At 38.6% G+C, this 27,347-nt stretch overlaps 1 protein-coding gene across 1 annotated transcript in view; it reads left to right on the top strand.

The window, feature by feature from the left end:
• OGFOD3 (2-oxoglutarate and iron dependent oxygenase domain containing 3) overlaps positions 1-27,347 on the top strand; it is a 49,488-nt gene that overhangs the window by 17,481 nt on the left and 4,660 nt on the right. Inside the window, exons 7-8 of the mRNA XM_054846546.1 lie at positions 6,703-6,856; positions 14,136-14,259. Coding sequence (XP_054702521.1) covers positions 6,703-6,856; positions 14,136-14,259 — 278 coding nt within the window. The remainder of the gene's footprint in view (positions 1-6,702; positions 6,857-14,135; positions 14,260-27,347) is intronic.

Genomic DNA, 27,347 nt, shown 5'->3' with positions numbered 1-27,347 from the left:
ACAACTGTTTTTAGATACTTTGTCTTTATAGTTGAACTTTAAAATGTGTTTACTTCTACCCCCAAAAATCACAAAAATAAGATTTTTTTTGAGTACTGTTGAACTCTGAATGTATAAAGAAAACACAGTTTCTGCCACCAAAATAGTGGGGAATATTTTGAAAATAGTCTTTGTTTTGCCTTTCATTCTGTAGAAGATAAAAAAAAATCTGTAGAAATAACATGAGTATATGGAGGGGGTGTCTTACCCCAGAATACTTCTGTTTCACATAAACAGAAATTAATGAAAATTATTGAAAAATGGAATGTTTCAGATTCTTACACTGAGATGACAGCTGCTAGGGAATATCAATATTCCATTGGTATTTGCATGCCAATATAGGGATGTTTCAGTCTGCTGGATACGAATCTGATATAAAATATATTATTAAATGCTTCTGTTCATATTAATGGCAGTGCTTCAACACAGATTGTAGTACCTTATGTCCTTAAATTATTTTTATGCTATTCTTGGGAGTATTTATCTTCATTACTTTCACTTACCTATGAAGGTCCACTTAAAAATCCACTCTTGAGAGAAATAACTAAATGTAATTCATGTCTAAGTATCACTGATTGCAACGATAACAAATCTGAGTAGGCGTTCTGAGCCAGGAGGCTGGTTTCTGAACTGTCTCTGTCAAAATTACTTTGCTTCAGAGTCAATTATGGTTTCTAGGCTGATGCTTTAACCACCATCTGCCAAGCATATTCCTTTTGTTTCACATAACGGATCTTTATCCAGAAGAGAGACCTTTAAATCTGGATGCTTGGTTTAAAGGTTGTGACTTCAGCAGAAAATGGCACCATCAAAGATTTATTCCAAAAATCTTACAACTTAAGGTAGAGACAGAATGACCAGAGGGAGAGCTGATAGCATGCTTTCTTCCTTCCTTCATTCTGCAGAATGTGTGACTTCTGTTAAAACTCTCTGACTGCAGAAGAGCATTGCCTGTGCTGCCTTTGGGGCTTTTCACGGGGAGCAGTGTGGGGATGTTGACAAGTGGGCTAGAGAAGCTGTATAGTTTTGCAAAGCTTTGAGTGTTCCTGTCACTGTACTTGAATCGCACTTACAGTGATTCCTAACAGTGCATTTTTTTGCTGGTCTGGCAGAGCTTGTAGCTTACAGAAACTTTAAGTTCTTTTACTCAGTCCTTTATGCTGCTGCTGATACATTAAGCTGGCAACTTTACAACCTAGTGAACATCCTTTCTCTTAACTTGTATGTTCTTTAGACTTCTAGCTACTTTGGCTTTTTTCTTCCTCATTGCCCTGAGTCCAAAATAGATTTCAGTAACTGCTTTTATAGAAGGTGGTGATGTGCTCTGTTCAGTGAGTTCTGTTCTGCCTTTCCCTGAGCATGGTCTGTGCATTTTGATATTATCCAGTGACTCAGTGCAAATGTACAGGCACTGCTGCTGACAAATTCTGGGAGGGATTCACTTGTTACTTAAATTGTTGACTGGATGCTGTACTCCTACATTTATTGCCAAAGCAGAGCTCTATTTAGTGCATCTGATCAGAGCCAGGGTACTCTCTAAGCAGTTTGAATGATAGAATAGTTGCTGTGCTTATGAAAATGAATGCTTACAGTCTCCAGCATAAAGAAGTATTTTCTTTGTGGCTATAGTACACCAGAGTTCTCCCAGCAGTTTTTGATATATGGGAGACAGAGGAAAATGTATGAAGAATGCGTGGGCCAGGATCAAGAAGGGAGGGGAGGCTCCTACTTCTTCTGGCACACTTGAGAAGTGGCTGAGGGAACAATGTGGCTCTTACCGTACCAGATGCAAGGTAGCCAGAATCTCTGAGCTCATTCATTGCTTCCTTGAGAGCACTTTCTAAGCTGAAATCTGGCTTATCTTGTCAGGTGATTGTGTACGTTTTGTACATGAAGTACAATGCATTTGTCATTAAGTGTTTTACCAATAGCCTATATAGGCTGCATCTGGAATTACAGGGAAGGGAATGGAAAGAAAAACTTGCAGTCATGTTATTGATAAATGTTGAAATGGCCAGGTTAGTGGAAAGCAGACTGTATGGAAGAGGGTTTTTTTATAGGCTAAGAAGTGACTTATACTACTTTTGAAAACAGCTACGTGCTGTATTTGGCATACACTGGGCACAGAATGAGCTGAAGTACACAGATGCATGTGTTCAGATACGTGCTTTATAGAATTATAGGGAACACTTTGATCTCTAAAAGAAGTCATGCCTTTGCTCCTACTGCAAGGTAAACATTTGATTCCCATGTATAGTGTTTAATTTGCTATCATAAAGAGGGACACGAGATACCTTATGAAATTTGAAGCAGAGGTCATGTTTGCACTGACAAGTTTGTCAACCTGTTGATGACTCCTGCAGTGGGGTAAATGTGACTGTGGAACGAAGGGTAACCAAGATTATCACAAAGCACCCCAAAAAACATACCTCCTGCAGCATGCTGTTATCTTTGGCACCAAACTTGAAATGAATGGGTTTTTACACATTCTGACATCACTACAAGCTAAGATCTTCTTGTCATTAGTTACAACAGTGCAATGCAGTGTTTTCTAGTAAGATCAGTATTCTGCATCTTAATTCTCCCCCACCCCCTACATTAAGCATTAAGTTCTTCATACTTTGTGGCTTGCTTAAACTTATTTTGAACTGCAGCCACTTAAATATGACAAAGTGAGAAGTTCTGGTTGTTGTTCGCATGCATTGAGAAAGTCTTCTCTTGCATTTTTTCCATATTCTTCTTATAGTGCCTATGTATTTGATTTGACTGCCACATTATTAGAAAGTAGTTATTAAACACTATCTATGTGTAGAAATAATATTTATCTGCTGGCTCAACTAGGAATTTCATGGAGTGTCTGTAACTTTTGAGCAGTATGGTACATAGTCAAACAAGAAAAAGCATTTAGGCACTCAAAGGTGTTTGCTCTTTTTCAGCAAATCTTTGCCATATGGGTTATTCATTGAAACATCAGTGGAAACCTGCAGCTTAATCATGACTGATGTGCAATTTTATTTTTTTTTAGTTTTTCTTGTTGATTCTTTCTAATTGGATTACTTATTGCACTGCATTATAGTGCAATAAATGTTCATATTTGTAGGCACAGTTTTCCCAGTTTAATAGTTTGCATTGAATATAAACTGCTCGGGCATTTGTTGGAGGTGTATCAGATGACACTTTGTGTATCAGGATAGTGTTTTATGCTTCAAAACTTAAGAGCATCCACAGGATGTGAAGAAATAGAGAAGCTGAGACGTCCTGTCACTCTTTGCTCTGTCATATGTTACATAGGTTTCTGTTGTACCTCTTAAATTCAACCCTGAACTCTGAGAATGCCCGATTTGCAGCAGTGTAGATTACATGTATTTTTGTCATGTGTGTACACTGGGGAAGAAAAAAAAAATCCAGTCTTGAGTATTTCCTTTCTGTCCCTACTGTTTCTTTTTACAAAGGTCATCCTGTGAAGGGCTTTTTTTATGAGCAAAGCATGCTGGAAAGGAGTCTTGTTTCCAGTGACCACTACACATGTGTTTGGAGAAAAAACCCAAGCAAACTAACCCAATGTTAGATTTGAAGTTCATTGAAATTAATAAATGACTTCCTACTAATTTCAGCATGTGCTGGATTAGGCCCTAAAAAATAATTTGGTTGTTCCCCCAGCTATCACAAATACATCTGAGAGCACTGAAGGCTAGAAGATTAAGTGTCCTCTCCCCATGAGACTTAACTTTTTTACAACTTTGCAGCCTGCATATCAAGCAAAGTTACTTCTGCTTTGTTATTTTTAACTTTTTATTATAGGCAAGTGAACCCCTCTTGCTCATGGAGCTCTGATGTGAATAGTCAGTATTTTTTTGCCTGGTGAGCTCTTTCTTGAAGGAAGGCTGTTGCTCTAAACTTGCTCCCTGGACACATGACATGATGGTGTGTCTGTACTACGTGTTAGCATGGCTGCAAATGCGAAGGGTAAATACCTGTTTTTTGAAGCCTGGTCCAAGATCTATTACAACCAGTGGGACTTTCTGATAGCGTACTATTTGTTTTGTTGAACAGCAAATTGCTTGTATGCCTAAAATTCATGTTAGCCTGCTAAATACACCATGATTGTCTTGATTAAGTTTTGAGTGATGCTGTGCTATGTAGGATGAGAGCTCGCTGGGAAGCAAAAGGCAGGAGAACAGAAGTCAACTGAAGAAATGCAAGGTTGGCGGCACTTGTCAGCTCATGCGCTTGAAGAAGCTACTGCGATTAAAAGTAATACTTGAAGCCAATAGCACCCAGGGAAATAAGGAGCCAGCAGTATGCTTACACACCCCAAAACCAGCTGCATAGGTCAGCTGAAGGCAGCTGCTTCCATGAGACCAGGATAGCACCTATAGTCATGCTTTTAGACCTGCCACCTCAACTGCTTCATACTCTGTTTTCCTATTCATGGCTTCTCCTGCCTACTTGATTTATAAACAGGAAAACCCCCTTATCTTCTGAAAAATACACTTATTTTCTCTTTGCAGCATACTTAAACTGTTGAGTTTATTTTCCTTTCTTTTGATAACCTATTGGTCCAAACCAGGTAGACTTGTGGTTGTTGTTTCGGAAGGTTGGTTGTTTTGGTTTGTAAAACACGTGGTCTTGCCCAAAGCCATTGCACGTAAGCCTCAAAGAGGAGCGAAGCTTTAACGGAGCCTTATAAACACTAGGCAGCAAATCTTAATAGAAAGCTTTTAAAAGTGGAAAAGGAATCAGCCTGAAAGAGGAAGTAGTACTGCTTATAGCAATACAACTACTGGAGATTTAAAGTTATGTCAAGACTGTGGCCTAACTACTTCAGAGTAGATACATTCCAGCTGGCTGATGCAACTGGCCACCCAGGGTCAGCCAGGGAATATGCTGCTTTAGTATTTGTGGGTTAGGCTATTAATTCTTGTGTTGGGTTGTTCGAAGTGCCAACTGCCTTCTATTCATGATGAAGTCAAATGAGTAATTACATTTAATGCTTTTTGGGAAACATAAGGCAGAGTCTGCTGAAGTCCTACTTCTTGGAAAGAAAACAGATGGAAAGATCAAGCTCCCACAGGCATGAGAGGAAGGACCTGTAGATCCTCTCCTGATGTCAGTTTTGCAAACTCTACCACTGTGTAGCTCTCAACTTGAAACTTCAGTTCATGCACCCGTATAAATACCTGGAAATCTGAGCTCTGACTTCACTTGATGGTTTGATATTTCACATGTAAAATAGCTTGAATTGACCCTTAAAGCTTAGATCCCTAAAAATGTAAAGTGAGACAAGTTAAAAATCAAATCGGTATGTGTTTTTTTATTTTTACTTTTGGTGAGGGACAAGATGTGAACAGCACGAATACTTAGGATTTTTTTAGTACTTGTAGAAATAGTTTTTAAGAACTGACTTTCACAACCTAACACTGTAGGTCTGGTTTTAGTTGTCACTTCCTTTTAGTCACTGTTTAAGTTCCCTAGAGAAATACTTGGGGGAAAAACTTTCTTGAAAATTATGCTGAAGTTCAGTACTACCCAGTGGAGCAAAGATGCAAAACTACAAATGTAGTACCATGTACAACTTCAGAAGTGTTTACTCAGAGTATCTTGTTTGTGTGCTGCTTTTGAAGCACTTAAGAAGAAAAGGTAGATTAATACAATAGCTAAGAACACGTTAACATTGGGAAGGAAGAATATAGAGACTTTAAGAAGCGTAGAGGATTACATCTTAAACTCCAATGTTTTCATTTAATCTCATTGTGTTATTGCGCTCTTGTCTGGTTTTTAAATTTACTCAAAGTTAAATAGTAGCTGGATTTGCCAGTGTTATTCCTTGTTAATCACAGATCTCTTCTCTTTAAAAGTGCTGTTGACTGAAGTAAGGCTGGCAGTTCTAGATGGCCCCATTCTAGCACTGTATGTAGCGATATCTGGCCTGAAAGATGGATGCTGCTATATAAGCAGTTCTGTATAGTAACACATGTGTGATTATTAGTCTTCTTTTTTCCTAATCTTAAAAACAAAAATAAAAATCCTGTTCTGTTCTTCCTGTCTCCCAAGAATCACAGGAATAGTCAAAGTAGAAATAGTTTGGTTAAATCTTTGAAAACAGTTGGGAAAGACATCTTGCATTCATATTTAAGGAAAATGTGGTCATGATACCAATACAGATGTTTGAGATGACTGAGTTTCATGGTACTGGGGACTTTATCAGTTAGTTTAAAATTAGTGTAAAAATAGAAGGTTCTTCAGAGGCAATCCTTTATGAAGATACAACTCTCTATTTGTCTGCTTTGGATTAAAAATACATATGTGAAAGACATTAATCTTAGTAGTAGTTAATAAACACTGAGATATGTATGGATTTTTTTTCAGGAAAACAGACTGCTTACACAAAGAAACTTTAAAACCTAGGCCACAGGAGACAAATGGTTTCTTTTTGTTGATATTCTGAGAATTAAAAAAACCCAAACCAACAACTCCCAACCTAAAACACAGGGTGTCTCTTCTTGATGTAGTAGATCTTGTATAGTTAAGGAAAAATAACAGAAAGTATGGGTGTAAGTTCCCTGTGATTTATCAGCTGAGGAAGAAGCTTAGCTCTAAAGAAGCAATGACAGTGAGTGAAGGAGAGGTGTGTGTCACTTTAGTGTGTTGTGTTCTTTGCAGTGATGTGAGACGGAGAGTTCAGCAAAGGATTGCTCAGGCGTTTGGTATCCACTCTGCTTCTATGTACCTGACTAAGCCAACGTTCTTCTCGAGAATAAACAACACGGAAGCAAAGACAACACACGATGAATACTGGCACCCACATGTTGACAAGGTAAGTAGGAGGCAGCTGGGATGCAAATGTTTCCTGTTATTATTAGATCCCTTTAAAGTCATTTTGTATTAAACAATCAGTCAAACATGTTTGAAAACTGGTGCTTGTAAAAAATCCTTGGGGGGATGAACCTAATGGAAGGATAAGTGAGTTTTAGAAACATCGACCAGTACATTCCTTTTTATTTTACTTTCTGTACTTTAGTTCTGCTAGAATTAATAAATTATGTGAATGACTACTCAGGAATCTCTTGTCAGAAACATTGATTAAATTGACCTGCACCTACAAAGTGTTTCAGTTTCATCAAACTTGCATTTCCAGTTAGGGTCTCACTCTTTCAGCCAGGTCTAGTGGGAGTCAATCACTGTTGTTAGTTGATCTGAGACTCTTGAGAAATGCTTAACATCACATTTCAGTTATATGTGAATTGAGGCTTTTTTAGTGCATGTTCTTCAATGGGGATATGGTACCCTCTTTTAATAATTTGATGTTTTGTTCATTTTAGAATGGAAGTATTGTGACTTTCTGAACTGTATAGTCCTCTACCTGTAGGCTCATAGCTTAATACTTTGCACTTCTCAATGGACTTAAATGATTTGGAATTGGTATTGAGTTTATTTCTGAATTTAATGGAGTTCAAAGGTTCAGCATAGCAGAATACAAAGTAACAATGGAAGAATCAAATAAAAAAAATCCCACCAAAAAAAACCCCTAGAATACCCACATTTCATGTCTTCAGGATTGAAAATTAGTCACTCTAGAGTCATGGATCACCCAAGATGGAACCACATAAAACTTAACCCATCAAAATCTAAGTTGTGCCTCAGTGCTAGAGTCTGTGTGTGTGGATAGTGTACCTGGAAGTCTATGGACTGAAACATCTAACATAAAAATCAGAGAAATATTCCTTGCCTTGAAAATATTTCCCAGAAAACGCCAGGCTGAAGGAAGTATCATGTCTGTTGTTGCTTACAATGTTAGTGTAAGTTCCTGTGCCCTTTCTTGTCATGTAGGCAGAAGCAGCTTCAATTTAGAGAACATGGTGACAGTGATGATAACTGATATAGCTGCTCTTCGAAAGAAGAAAATAACGCAGGGTGGAATTTGCAGTCACTGATACAGCAAAGACAAGACCAGCTTGTGGATGCTTCTTGTATAAAAAGCTGCGATGTAACCATTGAATAGGAGTAGACCTAGGACCAGAGGTGGTAGGGACGACTTTGAGGTGCAGATTATTTTGACTAGTGCTGATAGGAACTCATTGTAGGGAGCAAATTGTGCTGGTGGGGTTCACAGGAATTCTGTCACATACTGCGCTCACTTCCAAGAGACACCAAATAAACTAGTGATTCTGGCTGTGTGAACTGCAATAAATTCATAGGTTCCTCATAGTTTTTTCACACTTTCAGAGAATAGAATTTGACTGCCACAAGGGAAGAGAAAGCAGTAAATTTCAATAGCTGATGGCTATTTTCTCCACTGTTTTCTTTCAGCCCAAAAAAGTGTATTAGAATTTCAGACTCTGATTTATTACTATAATGAGATTTGTGTCTGCACAAGCATTAGGCTTGCCAATATTCTCTTTATTCTTTTCTGCATGTGTTTTGCATTGGTAAATGAATAAGTTGCGTTGGTTAGATAATCTCACAATTAAGTGTTTCTACCTAAATCTCTTCTATAATGTATGAGTTATTTTGTCATAGAAGCAAATCTGTTTCCACAAAGAGAATTTTGTTTTCTTTGTAGAAGCTGCTTCTCTGTTATGGCATCCTGACAGTGCCTGTGCATGATGGACAGCAGGCTAGATGTTTTGCTGGTTTTATCCATCTGTTTTGTCCACATTTTGTTTATCTTGCAGGCTGTCTATTCAGGGAGCAGAGACACCAACTGATTGGCTTTGGCGTTTTCTAACCCACTCCCAGCTTGAAAAAAAAACCCAAAACAAACACAAAATGTGGTCTTAAACTTGCTATGCATAACCTAAACCTTAATAGTTTCTATACTGAATAATTGGATAGTCTGATTTATAACAGCAATGAAGAAATAATTACCCAGTTGGAGCGGTTACCAAGCACCTTGTTCACAATCATGTAGAATTTGGGCCCCGAAAACCAGCATACCTGCTGTAAAATATGAAAATGTGACTTATGCTAAATTTCAAGGTATTTTCTGAGAAGTATTGTTTAGATAACACTGGGACTTAAAACTGTAGTTTGTCCTGTTTATTCTATATAAGTAATTTGAACATTTTTTCACTTCTGTAGCAGCTGACTTCTGCAGTAAGTTGTCTGTATAGGGAAAACTAAAGCATTCGAACCATCAAAGTGCTTTTTGTCTGTGCCTTAAACTTATGTTGTAGGTTTGCTTGAATATATTTTAATGTGATTATTGACATTCTTGTTCCAGAGCATTCTTGCAGTAAGGATTGCATGTGACTATGTCGGAGTTGGCTCACTGTCTGTGCTGTTGTGACAGCAACGTTGCATGCTAAGCTGGGAGCCTTAGTTCCCTTTCATTTTTTGGGGGAGCACAAGGGAACAAAACTCACTGTGGCTGGGGGCCAGGGAAATGGGCTTTGTGGGTACTGAGGAATGGAGACCTAGAGCAGATGTTGGAGAGAGAGACAGGGGTCATTCTTCTGGAAACTGCCCCAGCTCAGTGGTTTATCCCTTCTCTAGGGTAAAGGACTTCAGCTATTGCCAGATAATACAGTTACTTCTATGGTTTAAGTGATAGCAGTTTGCATTGCCTAGTTGAAAATTCAGAGTTTGAACTGGGCTTGTGATGCCTTAAATAGGGTCTGATGGAGATAAATCCTTGATCCTGTTCACTTCATGTCCATCATGAAAGTCCAAATTACATCACATATCATTGCTACTGGATACTGGCTGCCTTCACTTCTGGTACATCGTTCACTTGAATTGGCATCAGAGGATTAATTTGAATCCTTTCCTTGCTGCACAAACAAGCCTCTAATTCCTCTAACTTCTGTTTGTGTGTCAAAAGATCTGATCTGGTATAATTTTCCCTTTAAGTGCAATTGGAACAGAGCTGTCTGGATATAGCATTCATGTACATATTTGCCAGATTATAATTTACTGAATGTTACAGTGTGTGTAGAATATGTCTGCATATAATTTTAGCCTATTATAGGTGTACATTATGTATATTCATAGCTATGTTATGTGTTTAGAAAGAGATAAAAGTATTTATAGCTGATCTGGCTATGCAGGAGACTGAATTCAAATAGAAGGTCAGAAAATATTTCAGAGAAGGCTAAATAGGAGAGACAAGTTGTATAGCTTCATAAGTTGTCTTCACTGCAGTCAGCCTGCCTTGTATTTTAATTTCTCCAACAAACTAAGTTTCACTTACCGCTTCCAGACTACACTTGAAAGCAAGGTGGGGGGCGGGGGTGGGGGAAGCATTGCTATTCATCCAAGGCAGGAAATACTACTGCTCTCATCTGAGGAGTATTCTTATGTGCCTGCAAAATAAGTGTGAATACTGAGGAGCTGAAGAAAGATGAACAAAACTCAGCACGTTAAAAAATTTTGCCAGTTTGTTGGATACTCTTGTGTGGTATCCATATTTATGCTTTCCCCTTAGAATAGAGCAAATCACTTTATATATTTCTGCATAATAATTAAATGGTGAAGGTTGCCCCTAGAAGACTTCAGGATTCTTTTTCCCTGCCCCTTTCTGAAAGAAAGGTAAAATCAAGCCCTTGAAAAAAATGAATCTGACACATTTTTTGTTTCAAAGTCTGATACTGTTGGTTCAAAGATGTTGGCCTCTTGGAGTATGCAAACACTTCTCTTGCCTTTTTCCCTGTATTGCTGTGTCTGTTGCAATTATATTTCTCAATCTGAATATCCTTGGTTTGGAAGATTTTGACTGCATAATGGAATAGCACAGATCTATTGTGTCTGTATGAGGCTTTGTTTTCTTTTTTTCCTAAAATGTATTTGGTTTTTGGTTAAACATGAATAGAAACCCTGAAATCACCCAAATGACTAATTTAATCTTGTTGAATTTATAAGCAGCTAAATCAAATAAAGAGAATGTTGGCTTAAGATGTGGAGTTTCATCTTGGATGGAATTTGTTTGGAGCTGAGCCTTTCAAACATCAAATGTCTGATTTATAATGGAATTGCTGTTGCATACTCGCACAGCAGAATAGTCTTATAATGTTCTCTAATAGAAGTGAGATGGGACTCGAAGATTTCTGCAGTCCCCTGACTGGGCAAGGATCCTCTCATCCTTCACAAAATTGTCAGGCTCTGCCATAAGATCAGTTTTGGTTTGTTTTCCTTGAATTTCTCCTGCTGGAGCTATTCCAGGACTTCAGTGCAAATTTTCTTGGGTTTTTTAGCCTAAACTTGTTCATGATCAGCTTATAGCTATTTTTTCCCCACCTCCTCTCATCCCCATGTATTTTTAGGTAGCAGTCATATCCCTTTTCACCCTTTCTTTCTCTAAGCTGAACAAGCCAAACCTTAAAGTCTCCTTACCTGCAATATGCTCTCCATCTGCCTAACCCTTCTAGCAGCTCTCTTCTGGCTGTTGAAGATGTCACTGAGAGCAGCTGCTATCTGTTATAGCAGACTTTTCACTCTTCTTTTTCTTCCCCTGATGTTGTTAGACATTTAATGAAATACATCAGAAGATCTTACTTCTGCTTTAGGATAGCATTGTCTTTGAAATCCAAGGAAGCTTATTCTTGTGTCTGCTCAAACCTCAGCTCACCTACAGCCCCTTGTAATTGAGACATGCTGTTTGGTGTTTTACATTGTCTAATAATAGATGCTACCAGTATATAGAGCATTAGAAGCAGCTGTCAAGACCATGTTTGTGATTATCTGCCCATAGAGGCTTACAGGAAAAGAGCAGTTTTTGACTCACTTCTGCAAGATACCATGCTAGACCTATGCTGATTGGAAAGTAAATACATGTTTGTGGGGTTTTTTTGGCAATGGAAGGTAGAGGATGCTGTGCTATATATCTTTCTTAGTTAACTGCAGGCCTGTCACATGTTCTTACAGCTGTTTAGTTGCATTTAAATGTGTGTCCCTCAAAAATCCAAGGCTGCCACACTGCAGACTGTGGCTGGCTAATTCTGACAATTAGTTGTATTTTTAAGAATAGCCTTTAAAGAAGTATCATATCAATATCATTATGGGCATGTACCATTAAATATTAGCTGTGTTTGACTTATTTGGGTAAAGGATACTCAAAAAGAGCGCACTAACTGTACGAAGCATCAGGCCAAATGGAAATGCCTGCATCTTTGCTATGGAATTGTTCATAAGGAGCTGTAGCAATTTGATTTGCTGCAGTGTGCCTGTGTGGCTTATCACCTGGCTTAATGAGAGCTTTTCTCACATAGTTTGAACTTCTGGTTCAGTTATTAACCTTTCTGGTATTGGAAATTATTGCCAGGGTAATAAATACATTTGATATACATGGGGGACTTTTGGCATTTTAAGTAACTTAGTATAATTTAGTGCTTTGTTTCCATAGTATTGCATTTCTCAGGCCTGGCTGCCTTCTGAGAGTTAGTAATGAACAAGAACAGAAAAGCCATTTTCCATTGCATACTTGGTTCCCCAAATCAGTCATCTATAGAAATCAGATGTGTTTGGTTAGGCTAAAATGGTTTCTAGTCAGCTCTTAAAAGTTCAGAATTGGTAAAACCACCTTGGAGAAGATGGGGAGTGCACTGATGGAGCAAAGATTGCTGCACCACTGAAGAGTTCATAAAACAATTTTAATGCATTAGTCTTGCAAGTGTGAGTTGAATGAACTTCTTCACTGACTGGAAGTTTTATCACCAGATCAGTGAAGGTGACAATAGCTTTGCAAAGCTATTGCATGAGGAGGGCTGTCAAATGGCTGTTTTCAGGTGCTGTGGTACCACATGCTCGTTAATTCCCATTTATTGCCTTGTATTGCTACTAAGGTTTGGGTAAATATGGGGAGAAGGGGATCACCAACATGTTTTTCTCATTCTTGTGATTTGGACTGTTTAGTGCAGTGTATCACTGGATTTGGCTTTTTTCCGTTAAACCCTTATGGTCAAAATAATAAAATAAGTAAGAATGAAAATGTCTTCCTATTCCATCTGCTTCTATGTTCTCTTTAGTCATTGCCCTTACAGAATAATATGTACAACTACTGTTGAGCCAAAATTTAACTGGCACTAATGAATGTAACTTCAAACAAAATTGAAAATATTTAGAAAACTTCTAAGTTTGGAAGTAGCACCTACCTCTAACAGTCACCAGGTCAGTCAAAACACTCTGCAAATGCCATATATTTATACAGTACTACTGTGCTGCACATTTCACTGTTTGACAGTGTAATGCAGAACTTGATTGAGTTGTGATGCACTGTAAAGAAATTGGAGAATACAGCCATTGATTTTAAGTACATTTTTAATTGTTGGTGACATGTAGCTATGAAAAGGAAATATTTTCAGAATCAGCTAAACTCAGTGTTAAATATTTAGATAGCTTCATGCTGAGCATTAATATAGAGTATTTCTTTTCTCCATCTTCAACATACATATTGAGCAAAAATAATACTTTAAAAGGAAGGAAAATCACCTTGTTATAATTAAAAATGGGGTGTTTGGTGTGTAGGCTGAGAAGCAGAGACATTAAAAGTCATGTTTGAAGGTTTTTAAACCAAACCCGGAGGAGTTTCTTCTTTTTTCTGTGCAACAAATGTGTGTTTACCTGGAAGGTCTGATTCACTGTTACTATGAAGTTCCTGTATGGTAGCTGGTGAAAGAGTAAAAAGTGATGTTTCCAGAAACCTATGATTAGATAACCATGATTAGATAATAGGCTGTTCTTGGGTCTCATTAACCTTATGCTGAAATTTTATCTTGAAATAGTAGAAATAGATCTGAGCCCTCCTATTTTTTGGATACAATGCAGAGGTGTAACTTCTGACTGTGTTTTGCTAGCTGTTTAGATGACTCAGGATGATGGAAATCAATAGGAGCACTTCTTTAATTGTGGAAACTGTAGTAATAGAAATCATAAACACAACATGCTAGTCCTGTATGCAGTGTGTGTAGGCATAACAGGATAGGCTAATAAATACATATCATTTCTAGAAAAGAATGTTCTCAGCTTTTGAGACTGCTTTATTAAATATGTGAAAACTGAAAAATTAGAAAAATCTATCAGATCCATCTGCTTAATTATTTGTGCTCTGCAGAGATGAGAGCAGAATTTGGTAATTTTTGGTAATGTTGTCTTACTCCTAGGTAACTTACGGCTCTTTTGACTATACTTCACTGCTCTATCTTTCTGACTACGCTGAAGACTTTGGTGGTGGACAGTTTGTCTTTATGGATGCAAGCTCCAACAAGACGATAGAGCCCCGCGTAGGTAAGAGTCTTGACTTGCCTGCATTGAAGCAGGCCAAATTGTGCCATTTATTAACAAGTGGGTTGGTGGATGTAGTGAGACTTCTGTTTTGTGTCAGTAGTAACTGTGGTGGTATAATGTAGCACTTTTAATGTAATCAATCTGAAGACAAAGATTAACGAGGTTAAGATGTGGCCACTGTTTGAAGTACCTGGAGTTAAGCCACACAAAGTGACTGTCTCAAAAGCAGTAGAGCACAGAACTACAATTCAGTTATGGCAGCTTAGCAGGTCACTATGCATCAAGAGCAAAGATAACTATGTGACTACAGCAAATCCAAAATAAAGCAATTTATTTTAGACTGTCTGGCCTGAAATTCCTTTGCTGTTCAAGATAGGGCTTAATACCCTGTAATTGCTGTGGGCTGGGTGTGAAGATGATTAGTTACCACCAGCTCTGCTAACCTGCAGTAACATGATGAACCATAGTTAACTTGGTTGTAAGTCCATAGCTGCTTTTGGTAGATCTAACAAGGATGAGCATTCTGATGGCTGTCAGTTAAACCTGAAAAAAAAAAAAGCCTTTATGGCTGGCTTAAGATTTTTCTAATATGTGGATCATTTGAAATTGGAATTACTTTGGGGCAATATGCCTGGGAAGAAAGAGCTCAGCCTCAACTTGTCACTGAAATCTGGGAATAAACCTCGTAACACCAAGGTAGTGTTAAAAGGCAGGCATTCTTTATTGCAGCGCTGGATGCACGGGGGATAGCTCCACCCAACCTGCATGCCAGGTGATCACCAACACACAGGTTATGTAGGATCAAAACATACATATTCATTGTTTTTCTCAGAAAGGGCAGTCCTATGATAATCATTTCTTGGAATCCATTTCCATATTCTCCTCCCCATCACGCATGCTCAGTGATTTGAGTCAGTGGTCCTCAGGGTCTCTGGTGGTCATCAGTGGTCTCGCACCCATGTCCGCTGCGTGACCCTCTTCTTGCAGGCATGCGCAGTATCCTTGCTGTGGATGCCACTGTCCATAACGACTTACTTCATAAGATTAATATCTCCAAACCTATTGTTCAGTTTGGTAGGGACTGTACATGGAACATAGCAGCACTGTACCTTGCCATGGTCAGTGAGCTTCATGACCTATTACCTTGGTTACAAACTAATTATCTCAACCTGATTCTATAGTTTCTGTTTCACGGCCCCTATCCCATGGTTACAAACTCATCTGTCTGGCAGGTGAATACTGAGCTTACAGCAGTGTAACCTTTTATAATGCAGGACCAGTCACACTTTTGCAGGAAAAAAAAATCAAGGACACCTTTATTCCTACTGCGTTCTTTTTTTTTTTCCAAGAGAGAAAAGATGGAAATTTACTCATTTAAAGACAGCATCAGTAGTTGTCTGCTGACAGTCATTTCCCCAAGCAGAACTGACTTCTGACTATTGCTACCTGCAAATGGGGATGGGTGTGGGGTTTTTTTGATTTATAGATCATAGTGATCCACTCACCAGCAGTAATGCCAGCTTAGATAAACTCTGAGATAATCTGCATTCTGTGTTTGGTATCAAGAATTGTATGTTTGATTATTTTGGCTTTTGTGGTTGGAAATAAATGCTAAACTGGAAGTATCATCTTTGGCAAAACACTGCCACCAGTAATTTGAAAGGGAACGCATTAAACTATTTCATTTTCAGATGCAATTCTAAGATTAACATGTTTTTAGAGCTGTAGAAATCATAGTTGAATTTTATGTAGCTGGGAGGAGAGCTGTCTCGTTGCACAGTGTAGAGGCATTCAGTCCAATTGCTGTATGCAATGTGCCCCCGACTTAATTTTGAAAAGTCTGCAACTGTGAAATTGCTTCCACTTAGCTCCATTTAGTTAATTTTCAGGCTTTTTATTTCCTTCTTGGGGAGGAAGGGGGAGCAGATGAAGTACAGAAAGATTTTTTTAATAAAATGGTTTTGGCCATTCCCCTTCACTGGCGATAGTATGTGTGCCACAGAACTGGTCAAACATGCCTTTTAAAACAAAACAATGCAAAACTTGTAGGGAATGGCCTTTTCTGAAAGATCAAGTGTGCTCCATGTACACAACAGAAAATTAAGTTTAACACCTCTATTTAGACAGAGTTGTCAGGGGTTCTGTAATTGTGTCACTACCTATGGTGTAATCTAAATAACGACTAACATCCTGTGAGAAGGAGGAAAAGCTTTAGAGGCGAAGCACAATGTGAAGGCAAGTGCACTTAGTTTTCCTCTTGCTGATAAAGTGCAGCTTGTGAGAGAATGAGAAGGGGGGAATGACCCCAGGGTGTTTTCTGTTCCTGGCACAAGTTGATGTATTTTTCATGTTCAGAATGTTCCTTTGCAGTGTTTTTTTCTCTCCTTCCCTCCACTGGGTTTTTAGTTTTATGCTTGTTTTGATCTTTTGTGCTTCTCTTGTCATTTCAATTCAACTTTTAAAATCATGTGTTGGTAAGGTTTTATGCTTTTTCATTTAGGAGATTCAGGCGGTTTGAGATGACTGTCACAATTGCCAGTTCAGTTTTAGTGCATGACACCTAATTCACCTTCTCTCTATTGCTAATGGCATTTTATTTCCAAAACCTGGCACTAATTGTCGTCTCAAAGTTACTCTGCATTTTGGGAACCTGGTATCATGTGCCAAAATGAGCACATTCATTTTTCTGTGAGAGTAATTTGTTAGTGTCGGGCTTTACAGTAGGGAGCAGAAAGGCATTGTTACTGATGCAGCAGAGCAGAAAAGCAGTAATTTGAAATACAAAAAAGACAATTAAAATAAAACATAGTGGGATTCCCTGTGTTTAGGAGTGCTGCCTGGGCAAGTCCCACTGCTGCTTCAAATGCTTTCACAGCACTTAGTGTTTAAGGATCAGTCTTAGCTACACAATTAGGGACAGGGAAAACTGCTTTGTTAGAAGTGGAGCCTAACTTTAAACCACTTATCACTTCTCTAAGTATATATAACTGGTGGATTGTATAAGAAGTCTATAAGTCCCAATTCTCACATATTTGAGTGAGACTTTCAATCTAATTTGTAGCATGGTCTATAACTTTGCCAAGTTCAATTATTGACAAACACCTCTAGCTTTATGAAGGAATTAAACTTATTAACCTAGAGGCTCTGGAGATTTTTTTTTAATGGACATGAACAAGTCACCACTGTGGTGCCAATTCACATGTACAGACCTCTGGCTAATTCATAACCAAATGTGGCATTAAGGAACACATCTTTCTTGTGCCGTGATGGGCTTGAAGTATGTATGTGTCTCTTGACGTAAGTCAGGACCTCTGTCCACTGCAAGAAACTCACTGTACCATGAGTAAGAGAGTGCTTAGTGCCAAGTAAAATACTACTTTGAGAAAAAAAAAAAACCAACATTTTTTTGGACTAAGAAACAGTTCTAAAGTAGTAACTCTTGCTTATAAATGGCTACATTAATACTGTTTCCAAAATTGACATATTGGCTTTTTTCATCCTTTGCACCAGGGGTAGCTCTGGTCAAGAGACAAAATGAAATAGAGCAACGGGTAGAATGAGGTTCTTCAAAATGAAGCCAACAGCCCTTTCAACATTAACTTTCCTTTGCTGGCCAGAGACCTGTTTCAGTAATCTTCAACAGATACAGAAGGATTAAGAATAAAAGGCAGACAAAGGCATTCTTTTTTAATAAAATTGGTATGTTTTCTGCTAAATTGGTATGTTTTCTACTAAATTTGTCAGTGTAAACCATATTATATTTCATAATTCTGAAGAGTCTTTTGTGAATTTGGGGACAGGTCACAAACTTCACTTTATGATAAAGTGTAGATAAAACCGTGGAGTTGGAATGAAACATCTGTACCAGTTGTTTGTTCCGTATTTGCATGTACTTTTCTGGTTTTAAGGTCAGCTTTGCTGCACTTATTTTCAGCTTACAAAGGAGTGTCTTCTGTCTACAAGTTGCTTATTACATAAAGGTAGAAGAAAAAGTTGCAATCACGTCTTCTGTACGTTTGTGGAAGGAAACAATCTGTGGTGCAAAATGAATCCTGTGCATTGGAGAGTGAAATGTGACTTTCTTGAATATCAAACGTAGCATATTCTCAGAGCTGTCAGAAGTGTATGTTTCTGAAAGTGTAAAAATATTTGAGATGAAGGTATGAGCTATTTAGGGACTCATGAAGCTGGATTCTTCTTCATCTAGAATGGAAAAGTATGTGCTCAAAGTCTGAGCCATCAGTGTTTCTGCTCAGGTAAGGAAACGCATACATTTAAGAATGCATACGTAGCTTTCTCATAGTGCAGGAATGGGCTTCAGGGTGTCTGTGTGTACATTCACTGAGAAATACAGCTTTATTGCAGTGGTTAGATATTGCATGACTTGTCAGATCCTGTAATCATGAGAATAAGTGCAGTACTCCAAGTGAAGTGGTGGGAATTTGTCATGTCTTTATTTTATTATGCTCTTTAAAAAATCAGTTTGGAGGAATTCACTACTGAAGGTTGAGGAAATGCAGCATAGTGACAGAAAGTGCAATGATATGAGAAGTAAGATTTCCAGATTCAGAAGTCCCACAACCTTAACACAAGGTGTGAAAGCTGTCTTTAAATCATATAGTTAGTAATCCTTCTTGTATCATAGAATAGTGGATTTAATTTTTTCCCCACTGAGCATAGGTAGTCTGATATTTCTCCACATTCAGTCAGCATCATCCAGATTCAGTCTTGATCATGATAATATTCTGGTGTTCCTAGCTTTAGTTTTGCTCCAATCAGTAAAACAGGAGCACATCTTGATGTTAAATCAGTAACAAGTGAAAGTTGAGAATGATTTAAAATCCACAGAAGCAGCTGTCAGTCCTAGAGAATAATAAATGGAGCTGACATTAGCAGCTGCAGTAATAACCAGCTACGTGAAGCTCATAGATTGTAGGACAGCAATTCTTACTGATATGCAATACTAATCACAAATTGCACCTGCAACTGGTAAGATGATTGCAGGGAGAAATGGTAGAAAAAGGAGGATCTGCTGCAATTGTGACAAACGTATAGAAAATAGCTCCTCATTTCTTTGTAGAACTCTGAAGATTTTTCTCTTGCTTTCTGTTTTGTTTTCTGTGGAAGGATAAGTCTTCCAGACTCTTGTTTTGTATTCCAGCGGTGCTCAATGATAGGTTTATGATGGTGTTAAATGAAATATTTTAATTGGGCCCATAAAGCAATAGGTACCTGGGAGACACAAGTCAGACCTGCACTTAACATGGTCCTTATATTACTTCATATAAAATACACTGTCTTGTTGAGGGCATCTGTTACTGAGCATGGTAATGGTCACTTTATACTAGCTGGACCATTGTAAGGATGGAGGAGTGCTGGGGGGACAGGGGTTACTAAATAGATGTCTTACGTTACAGTGTTCCACAGAGCATTGCAAAGCACTGTCAATTTTGAGAATTGGCCTCTAAGGCTTTTTTCCCTGGTATAAAATACTTAGTTATAAATGAACATATGCAGTATGCACCATGTGTGCTCTCCATTGCTTGCTGCATGGGACTTTGTTTTATGTAGTGCATATGTGGGCCAGTATTTCCTGAGTCTGATTTGATACTGCTAGACAAGTATGCAGCAAAGCTGAAGGCATAGAGAGAGCAGAGTAAAATCAGCTTCAACCAGTTAGTTGATGAAATTTAGGTAATGTAACAGGTAAAGTAGAACAAAATACCAAATTAATTGCAGGTTCAGCTGTGTTCAGTAATGACGTTTCATTTCTTGGTTCCTAAGCTTTAAGTGCTAATGTTATATGCCATAGGTGCTATCATGAAGTCTTTTTGTTTAAAGGCCATTTTTTTGAATAAGAAATGAACAGCAGAAGTTACCCTTGTGTTTATGCTTTAGTGATTTACTTAAATGAAAGGATGAACTCCTCCTCTATCAGAAGTCCAAAACCTAGAACTCTACCATCCATGTGATTTGACCCCAGCTCTACTAAATGTCATATTTAGCAAGGTCAAGAAAAGTAAAATAGATGACCCAGAGCTATTTAATGTGATTGAAATTACAACACTTTGTTCTTAGAGGCTGCTCTTGGTGAGAACTCTTTGTAGGACTCCAATCTTGAAACCTTCTGCTGCTGCCCAGAGTGCTCTAACATGGGAGAACAGAGCAGACTTGGCATGGGTGAGGTTGGGTACCAATGCAGAGAACTGGAAGGCAGAGCAGAGGTGATATGCCTGTCCTTCTCTTGGCAGTAGGGAGAAGAAATAGAGCCAAAAGGCCTTAGTGAGACTCAGTAACTGTGACTTGGAGAGAACAGAGTTTTCACTTCTCAATACTTCACTAGGTTGTCACACCTTCAGACATAATGCAGAGAGTGGAAACTCCTGTTACTTTCAGCAACCAACTGTGCTGATAGGAGAGAAGCAGGCAGGGATTCTGAAGTCTAAAAATGCTCATGTACTTTTAGTTGGAAATAATTAAGTTCACTTATTTTCTTTCAAAACTTGTAATTTTGAAACTTTCAGTCCAGGTGCTTCTGAATTTAAAATAGAAGCAAGTACTTTTAGAAGTATTGATAACACTTCTGCAAGTTACCAGCTGGCTGTAGGAGAGCTCACTATGTGAATCAGTGATTTTATAACAGCAGGTAATTTCTGTCTAGTAAACATTTGGGACAAGTTCGTAACTAGGCTTCATTAGACACCCGTTGCAGTTTTATTGGGTTTTAGGCCATAGGCTTCTTTATGTTTCTGTGCTTGGCATATGTGTAGTGAAATTGTTTAGAGAAGCTGTGTCCTGTCTTCACCCCAAATCAGAGCACTCACAGATGCTGTCATTCCACGTTACTTTAGTGGGGTTTAGGTAAGGACTGGCTTAAAGCTCTCCCCATTCAATATTTAGAAGTAATTGAATAAGTATATTTGTTAAATAAGTTTTGTTGTGTGATTACAGAAAATATTAAGAAGTTACTTGCCTAATGATATGGTGTTTTTTCTTGGACATGTAACATGAGAATGAATTAGTGATTAATGCTAAGCAGATGACAAGGATGAGAACACAATTGTGTTTGTGCAGTTTCCCCGGCAGTGCTTCTGTCTTGATGTCATTCAGCAGATGAGATGCAGTTTTTCCTTTTTTCCCAAGGAACACTTAGAGCTGGTAAATGTTAAGCAGACAGTCAAAGCTGTCAGTGCATAAGATGAAAGATGTTGAATAGATTTGTAGTGCCAAACAAACTGTTCCTGCTTCCCTTTAATCAGGCAGATAAGTTGCTTCATTTCCTCCTGAGCAGCAGCTCAGTCTTTCCAGGGCTCCCAACCAACTGCCATGGGCAGTGGATGGAGGCGAGACCTCTTCCATTGCCCCAGCCCTACTTTGCATCCCTTCCCTGGTGTCCAGCCACGGTTTAAGCAGACCAAGGAGGAGAGTGAGGGGACAGTTACCATCCCCTTGCTTACATGAGTGAGTGTTGGTTGAGACAACCTAACATATAATTTGCGGTTTCTCCTTGATGTTCTCATGACTCAAGGAGTTTACAAGGAAATTTGGCAGTGAATTAAACTAGAAGGGCTAGAAGGATGCTGCCGAGGAAGCAGAAGTTGTAGTCCCATGTGAAGGATGGGAGCACGAAGGGGCTTGGAATCCAGTGGCAAAGCAGGCATGCTGCAAATAAAAACTGATTGCCAAAGTTGATATCAATGTGAATGGCCTGTTCCATGTGTAATCGGAATAACTGAGGTTGGAAGAGACCTCTGGAGGCCATCTACTCCATGGCCCTGCTCACAAATCAAGCGCAGAAGACATGGGGGTAGGAGAATATGTGTGCCTGAGACATACCTGGGAAATGTCAGTGTCTGAATGCTGCACTCATGTGTGCTAATGATATGACCCTGAGCAACCTGATGGAACTCAGAAGTTGGATATAATTTAGAAGTTGGCCTTTATTTGAGAAAGGGAATTGGACCAGATGACCTCCCAAGGTCTCTTCCAACCTAAGTTATGCAATAAATTTGTAATATTAGAGGCATAATAATCTTGTATTTTTTCTTATGAGCATTGTGGTATGTTAATATTTGTATGGTTCTCAAAGTCCTTTCATATATTCCCTACATCTTGTTATAATGTAATCTGGCATGCCTTACTACTATTTCTCTTGCCAGAATAAGAACAACAGAGGAAGGTTTTTTTATAATACTTGTAAAACAGAACATGTGTCAACTGCAAAGTATTGTATTGGTATTTACTAATTAATTTTCACAGTAACCCTGTTAGAACAGGTCAGCACTAGCTTCATTTTAGAGACAAGGAAACGAATGAGAGAGTAAGTGGTTTGGTTGAAGTCACAGTTACATGTCAAGGGTATAGCTGTCATTGAAAATTGCTTCCTTTATATATTCCTCCACTCTACGTTACCTCACGGTACAGAGGTTAGGTAGCAAATGATAGGCAGCTTGTTTATGGAAGTGCAACTGAATGTTAAAATTCAACACAGATAAAATCTTGTGAGAGTGAGCCCTATGGGAGTACTTATGTTTTTACTGTGATATATAGCTGAATGCATAATTCTTTCTCACCTCTATGCTGCTTCTTGCAGTGGTTATATTTTCTGAGTGCATCCAAAAAGAATTCATTGCTAAGGGACAATTATGAATGTGATTAAAACCTGGGAAAGCAAAAACAGGGGAATGCAAAGGCTCATAGGTAATACATATCTTCCTCTGGTGGTTTTGTTTGAGTAATTAAATGGGACATAATTGCTGCATAGTGAAATAGCCATTGGTTTTGCTGCTCGTTAAGTCTTATTCCTGAAAATAGCGGTGTTGCTTCATCTAAATTAGGATCACATAAAATTCATAGCAGTGGAGCTTGTGACTGGTACTTGCATGTCTTCATAAATAATGATTCCTGTGGATCAGTGCAAAAATTGATTCTCAAAATCAGGAGAATAAGTGGTTACCTCTAATACAAATAAGCTATTGCTCCTACAGGGAGCAAGACCTTTCCTGTTTTTTCACATCACAAGCTTTTCTCAGCCTGACACCATTTAAGAGCTTGACTTGTCAGTGACACCAAAGAGCGGGCTCAGTTTTGATGGATGCTGTGGCACTGAGCTTGTTAGCAGTCCCTTGTCTAAGTCAGTGTGAGAGAGTGGCATGATTTAAATGAGTTCGCACCTGAGTTTTCCATGGTATTAGTTCTTTTATCCCCAATACAATTTATCCTTTGCTTACTCTTAAGTTTTTAAAACTTGGGTGGGTGCTTAAGGGCCACTGAAAGAAGGGATTGAGAAGCAGGTCCACCTGCGGTTGAAACTCTTGACTAATCTTAGTATAGAAGCAGAGCTGGAGGTGTTATCTGTGAAGGAGAAAGGGGAGCGACTGCATCACAAAAATACTTTCTGCAATCTGCAAGGAACAGAAGCTCATCAGCTAGGCTTTTTTTGGACAAAACTCCATCTTGAAACACACTTTCTAACACTTAATGCTGGAAAGTAGGGAAAACATGGGAAGGAGGAGAAAGCAAGCTGTAGATTCAGGTATTGTTGTCAAATAGAGACCAAAGGCAAGGATTGATTCTTTCTGTTCCTGTAGAGATATGCAGGCAAGCTAATAATTTAGAAACAGGCTCCTGCTTGTCTTGAGATTACCACAAATCTTTCCAATTCTTTGGTTTTTTGCTCTTCGAATAAGGAAGGTGAGAACAAGTGCATTTGTGTGGGAGGAACTTCCTCCAGTCCATTGCTGCATTCTTCCATGGGAACTAGGCTGGAGTACAGCTCATGCCACTATTAGTAGTGATGGAAATCTTGAAGCCATTTGGGAACAGCTATAAAGAAACTTTAAGTGTTTGTGGGCAGAAAAGAGGAAAGCATGGATAGAAGTGCTTAGAAAATATATTTTTATCTAATATGGAAGCTGCATGCCCAAGTGTTAAAAGCACTAAATGCTCTGGTGTACTGCACTAATTGCTGTGGTGTGCTCTACCTGACTGACTTACTGTGGAGTGGCAAGTGGAGGTGAGGAGATGATGGTAGATGTGAGAGGACAGCCCACAGTTCCCTGTAACTTACAGATCCAAAACTCTTCCCTGAGGCTGATGTACTGGTCAAAGCATCATGAAAGTAAAGAAGCAATGGAGCTTATGGCATCTTGCAGCAATGGGGGAAAATGAGTCAATTGTTCACAATCAGGATGAAATACTTTCCAGACTATAGATTTATCTCAGTGGAAGAAAAACAAATCCTTTGGTTTTTACCCTTGGCATCACTTCTAACCCCAGGACACTTCCATTCCAATCTTCATCCTTCAGAACACAGCTCAGAGACAGGCCTCTTTCTGAAAGCTTAGAAGCCTGGACCTCAAAACAGGAGATGATCCCTTTGCTGTTTCTTCTTCTCTAAAAGTTCATCCCTTAAGGACCAGGGATTAAACATTTTCCCTTTTTTGCTTAGGTAATACGCTATAAAATTGGATTGAGTAGTAGCTTGTGATCTCAAAAAAGCTTACACTTTTAACAGTAAGTGTTCATAAATCAAACCGGAATTATGTGCCAGGAGGTAGTAGTCAAGATTTCTTTAGTGGAGCAGAAAAGCATGTTGGAAAGAAATCTGCACAGGCAGGTCAAAGGAGGGGAGAAAATAAAAAGACCAATTTGTAGGCCATTGTTAAATAACGAAAGAAAAGGACAAAGGAAACGAGATCAGAATTTGACGCGCTTTCTCCTGAGCTTTTTGTTGCTCAAAAATGTTTCACCAGGAAATTTTAAGTGCATATGTATTTTTATCTGCAATGAGTAGTTGCATAGCCATTCTTTGCATTTGTAGTACAACACTAATCTGTCATGAAGCTCAGCATTCACTCTATCAATATTTCATAGTCTGTAGAGCTTAGTGGAACTGCCTTATGCATGTCTTCCTCACCATTCACCATGAGTGAAATCCCATCACAGCTACATTAGTTTTGGCAGCATGTAATACTTTAAAAAAAGTACTTTAAACACTTTGAATGCAGTCTCACAGCTAAAACCAGATTTGTATTGCATGTGATCCTACTAACTTGCTAATATAGTTCATAGTTTGGAACTTTGGGGTTTAAAATTTTAACTCCAAATTGATGGGGAAAAAAAAAATAGCTAGAGCAAGGACAGGTTATAACCCAGGAGTAGGGCCATGCTTTAAGGGACTTGTGTAGTCCTGACCTGCTTGCTTGTAGTAATTTAATTTTTGAAGTCGTTTCAATATACTGTGTATTGAAGCAAGATTATGAAGGATCCTGTCTCCAGTGTGCTTGAAAGTCCTAGAAGTCATCCTATCCGGTAATGGTACTGCTTTATTTTATCTTGTGTCTTTGCCCATGAGTCTCCGGATGATGATTTTGCCGTATATTCCCAGAAGGCTTTGTCAGATGGAATGGGAATTAATATTCTTTACCCTCTTTTTGAACATTTATACTATTAAAAATAGTGTACCATGGAGAGAGTGTGCTTTTGCTTCAAAGTTTTGCAATGGAAGTTAGTTTAAAAGAAATTCTTCCCAAGTGGGGAGGAAGTATGTTTGAATACTGACTATAGGCTTGTTCAGTGATTCGGAGACCCCGGTTGACAGATATGGGACCAGACGCACAAGGACCAATAAGATACCATATATGAAGACATATTTATTAAAGGAAGCAATTAAAAGACATTCTGTATAGCCAAAAAATCCAGTTTAACTGGCTTAAACAATACACTGAAACTTGTCTAACTGAATTATTATTACTTCTAATAAGAGATCAAACAAAAAAGCTTGAAAATCATTTGAAGGCAAGCTTTGGGTGAGTAGGTGCGGGACTGATAATAAACTACTTGAATGATGTTGAAATAAGATTTAAAAGAAAACAAATTTCATGGCACAGGGACTTTGTATGAAATCCTTGAGGGTAGCGCTGTTCATTGCAACATTCATAGGAGTACGTTGCCTTCATTTAGTCTTTGATACAGAAAAGCAGGACACCAAGGTGTAAATGAGCTGTGCATACGAATTAATCTATTTTTTTATAGGTACATAGCTTTACCAATTACTGATGTGCAGCCACAGGCAGAGTAGAGTATGATATGACTTCTGCTTGGCAGTTATGAAAGACTATGTGAACTATGAAAGATTAAATGTGACTAAATTAAACTGTAACTGAATGTGCAAGGGACTCAGAGGCTACTCAGACTTCAGACATTAGTGGGTAAATCAAGCTCCATGAGGCCAGTCTAGTTTTGTTCACGTCCCATATATGCTGCTTAGGAGTGTGCAAGCAAAATAACATTTGCATCTTTTGGATCGCTTTTAGTTAGAAGGGAAAACCAGCTATGTTGTCTGGTACCCATTTCTGCGGTGGAGATTCTATAATGGTTGGAATAGTTTATCTTGTGCAAATTTTAAGTAGGTATTAAGTGTTTCATTTTACCTGATTGTGAATGAATCCCAGGCAGGGTTAGATTGTCAATGAGTTCCCTGTGATAAGCTCTTTAACAAACTTTAAGCTAATTTGAACAGGGGAAGAAAAGCCTGAGTGGGGAAACCACATGCTACTGGGATAGAAGGGCTGTGCATATGAGTATTACTAGCTTGCTCAGGAGAACTTGAGCAGTCCTACAGAGTTGTGTCAGTTCTGAGTTACTTGCTAAACATCGAAATTCTGTCTTCTCAGAGCAGTTTAATAATGTGAAATTGCAGAGGGCTCCATTCTGCTGTCTCATCAAGTGGGATGCTAATATACCTCTGCTGTCCTTAGCAAAGTAACTGCCTTTCACCTCGATGCCACTTAAGGCCTGGAGAACCCCAAGGCAGAGTGGTGGTCAAAGCTCGGACATGATGAAGCACAGGAGTAAGCACTTGGATCTATAAAACAATTTCCAAGCCAATGCATTGATGGAATGGCTCTTTCTAAGGAAAATTTAATTTGTATATGACTGATATATAGCTTTCTAACCTGGCTGAACAGTGAGTGATCAGACTGTGCACAAAAAGCTGTAGCAAATACTTGGTACAAGGCTGATAAGCTGCCGCAGCTGCTTGTAAACCTGCCGAGCGTTTTTTCACTGAAGACTTTTTGCCACCT

The sequence above is a fragment of the Grus americana genome, chromosome 18 (genome assembly GCF_028858705.1).
Source record: "Grus americana isolate bGruAme1 chromosome 18, bGruAme1.mat, whole genome shotgun sequence".
NCBI classification, from domain to species: domain Eukaryota; kingdom Metazoa; phylum Chordata; class Aves; order Gruiformes; family Gruidae; genus Grus; species Grus americana.
The sequence above is the reverse complement of the archived record's forward strand: the minus strand, read 5'-3'. Positions and strand labels throughout refer to the sequence as shown.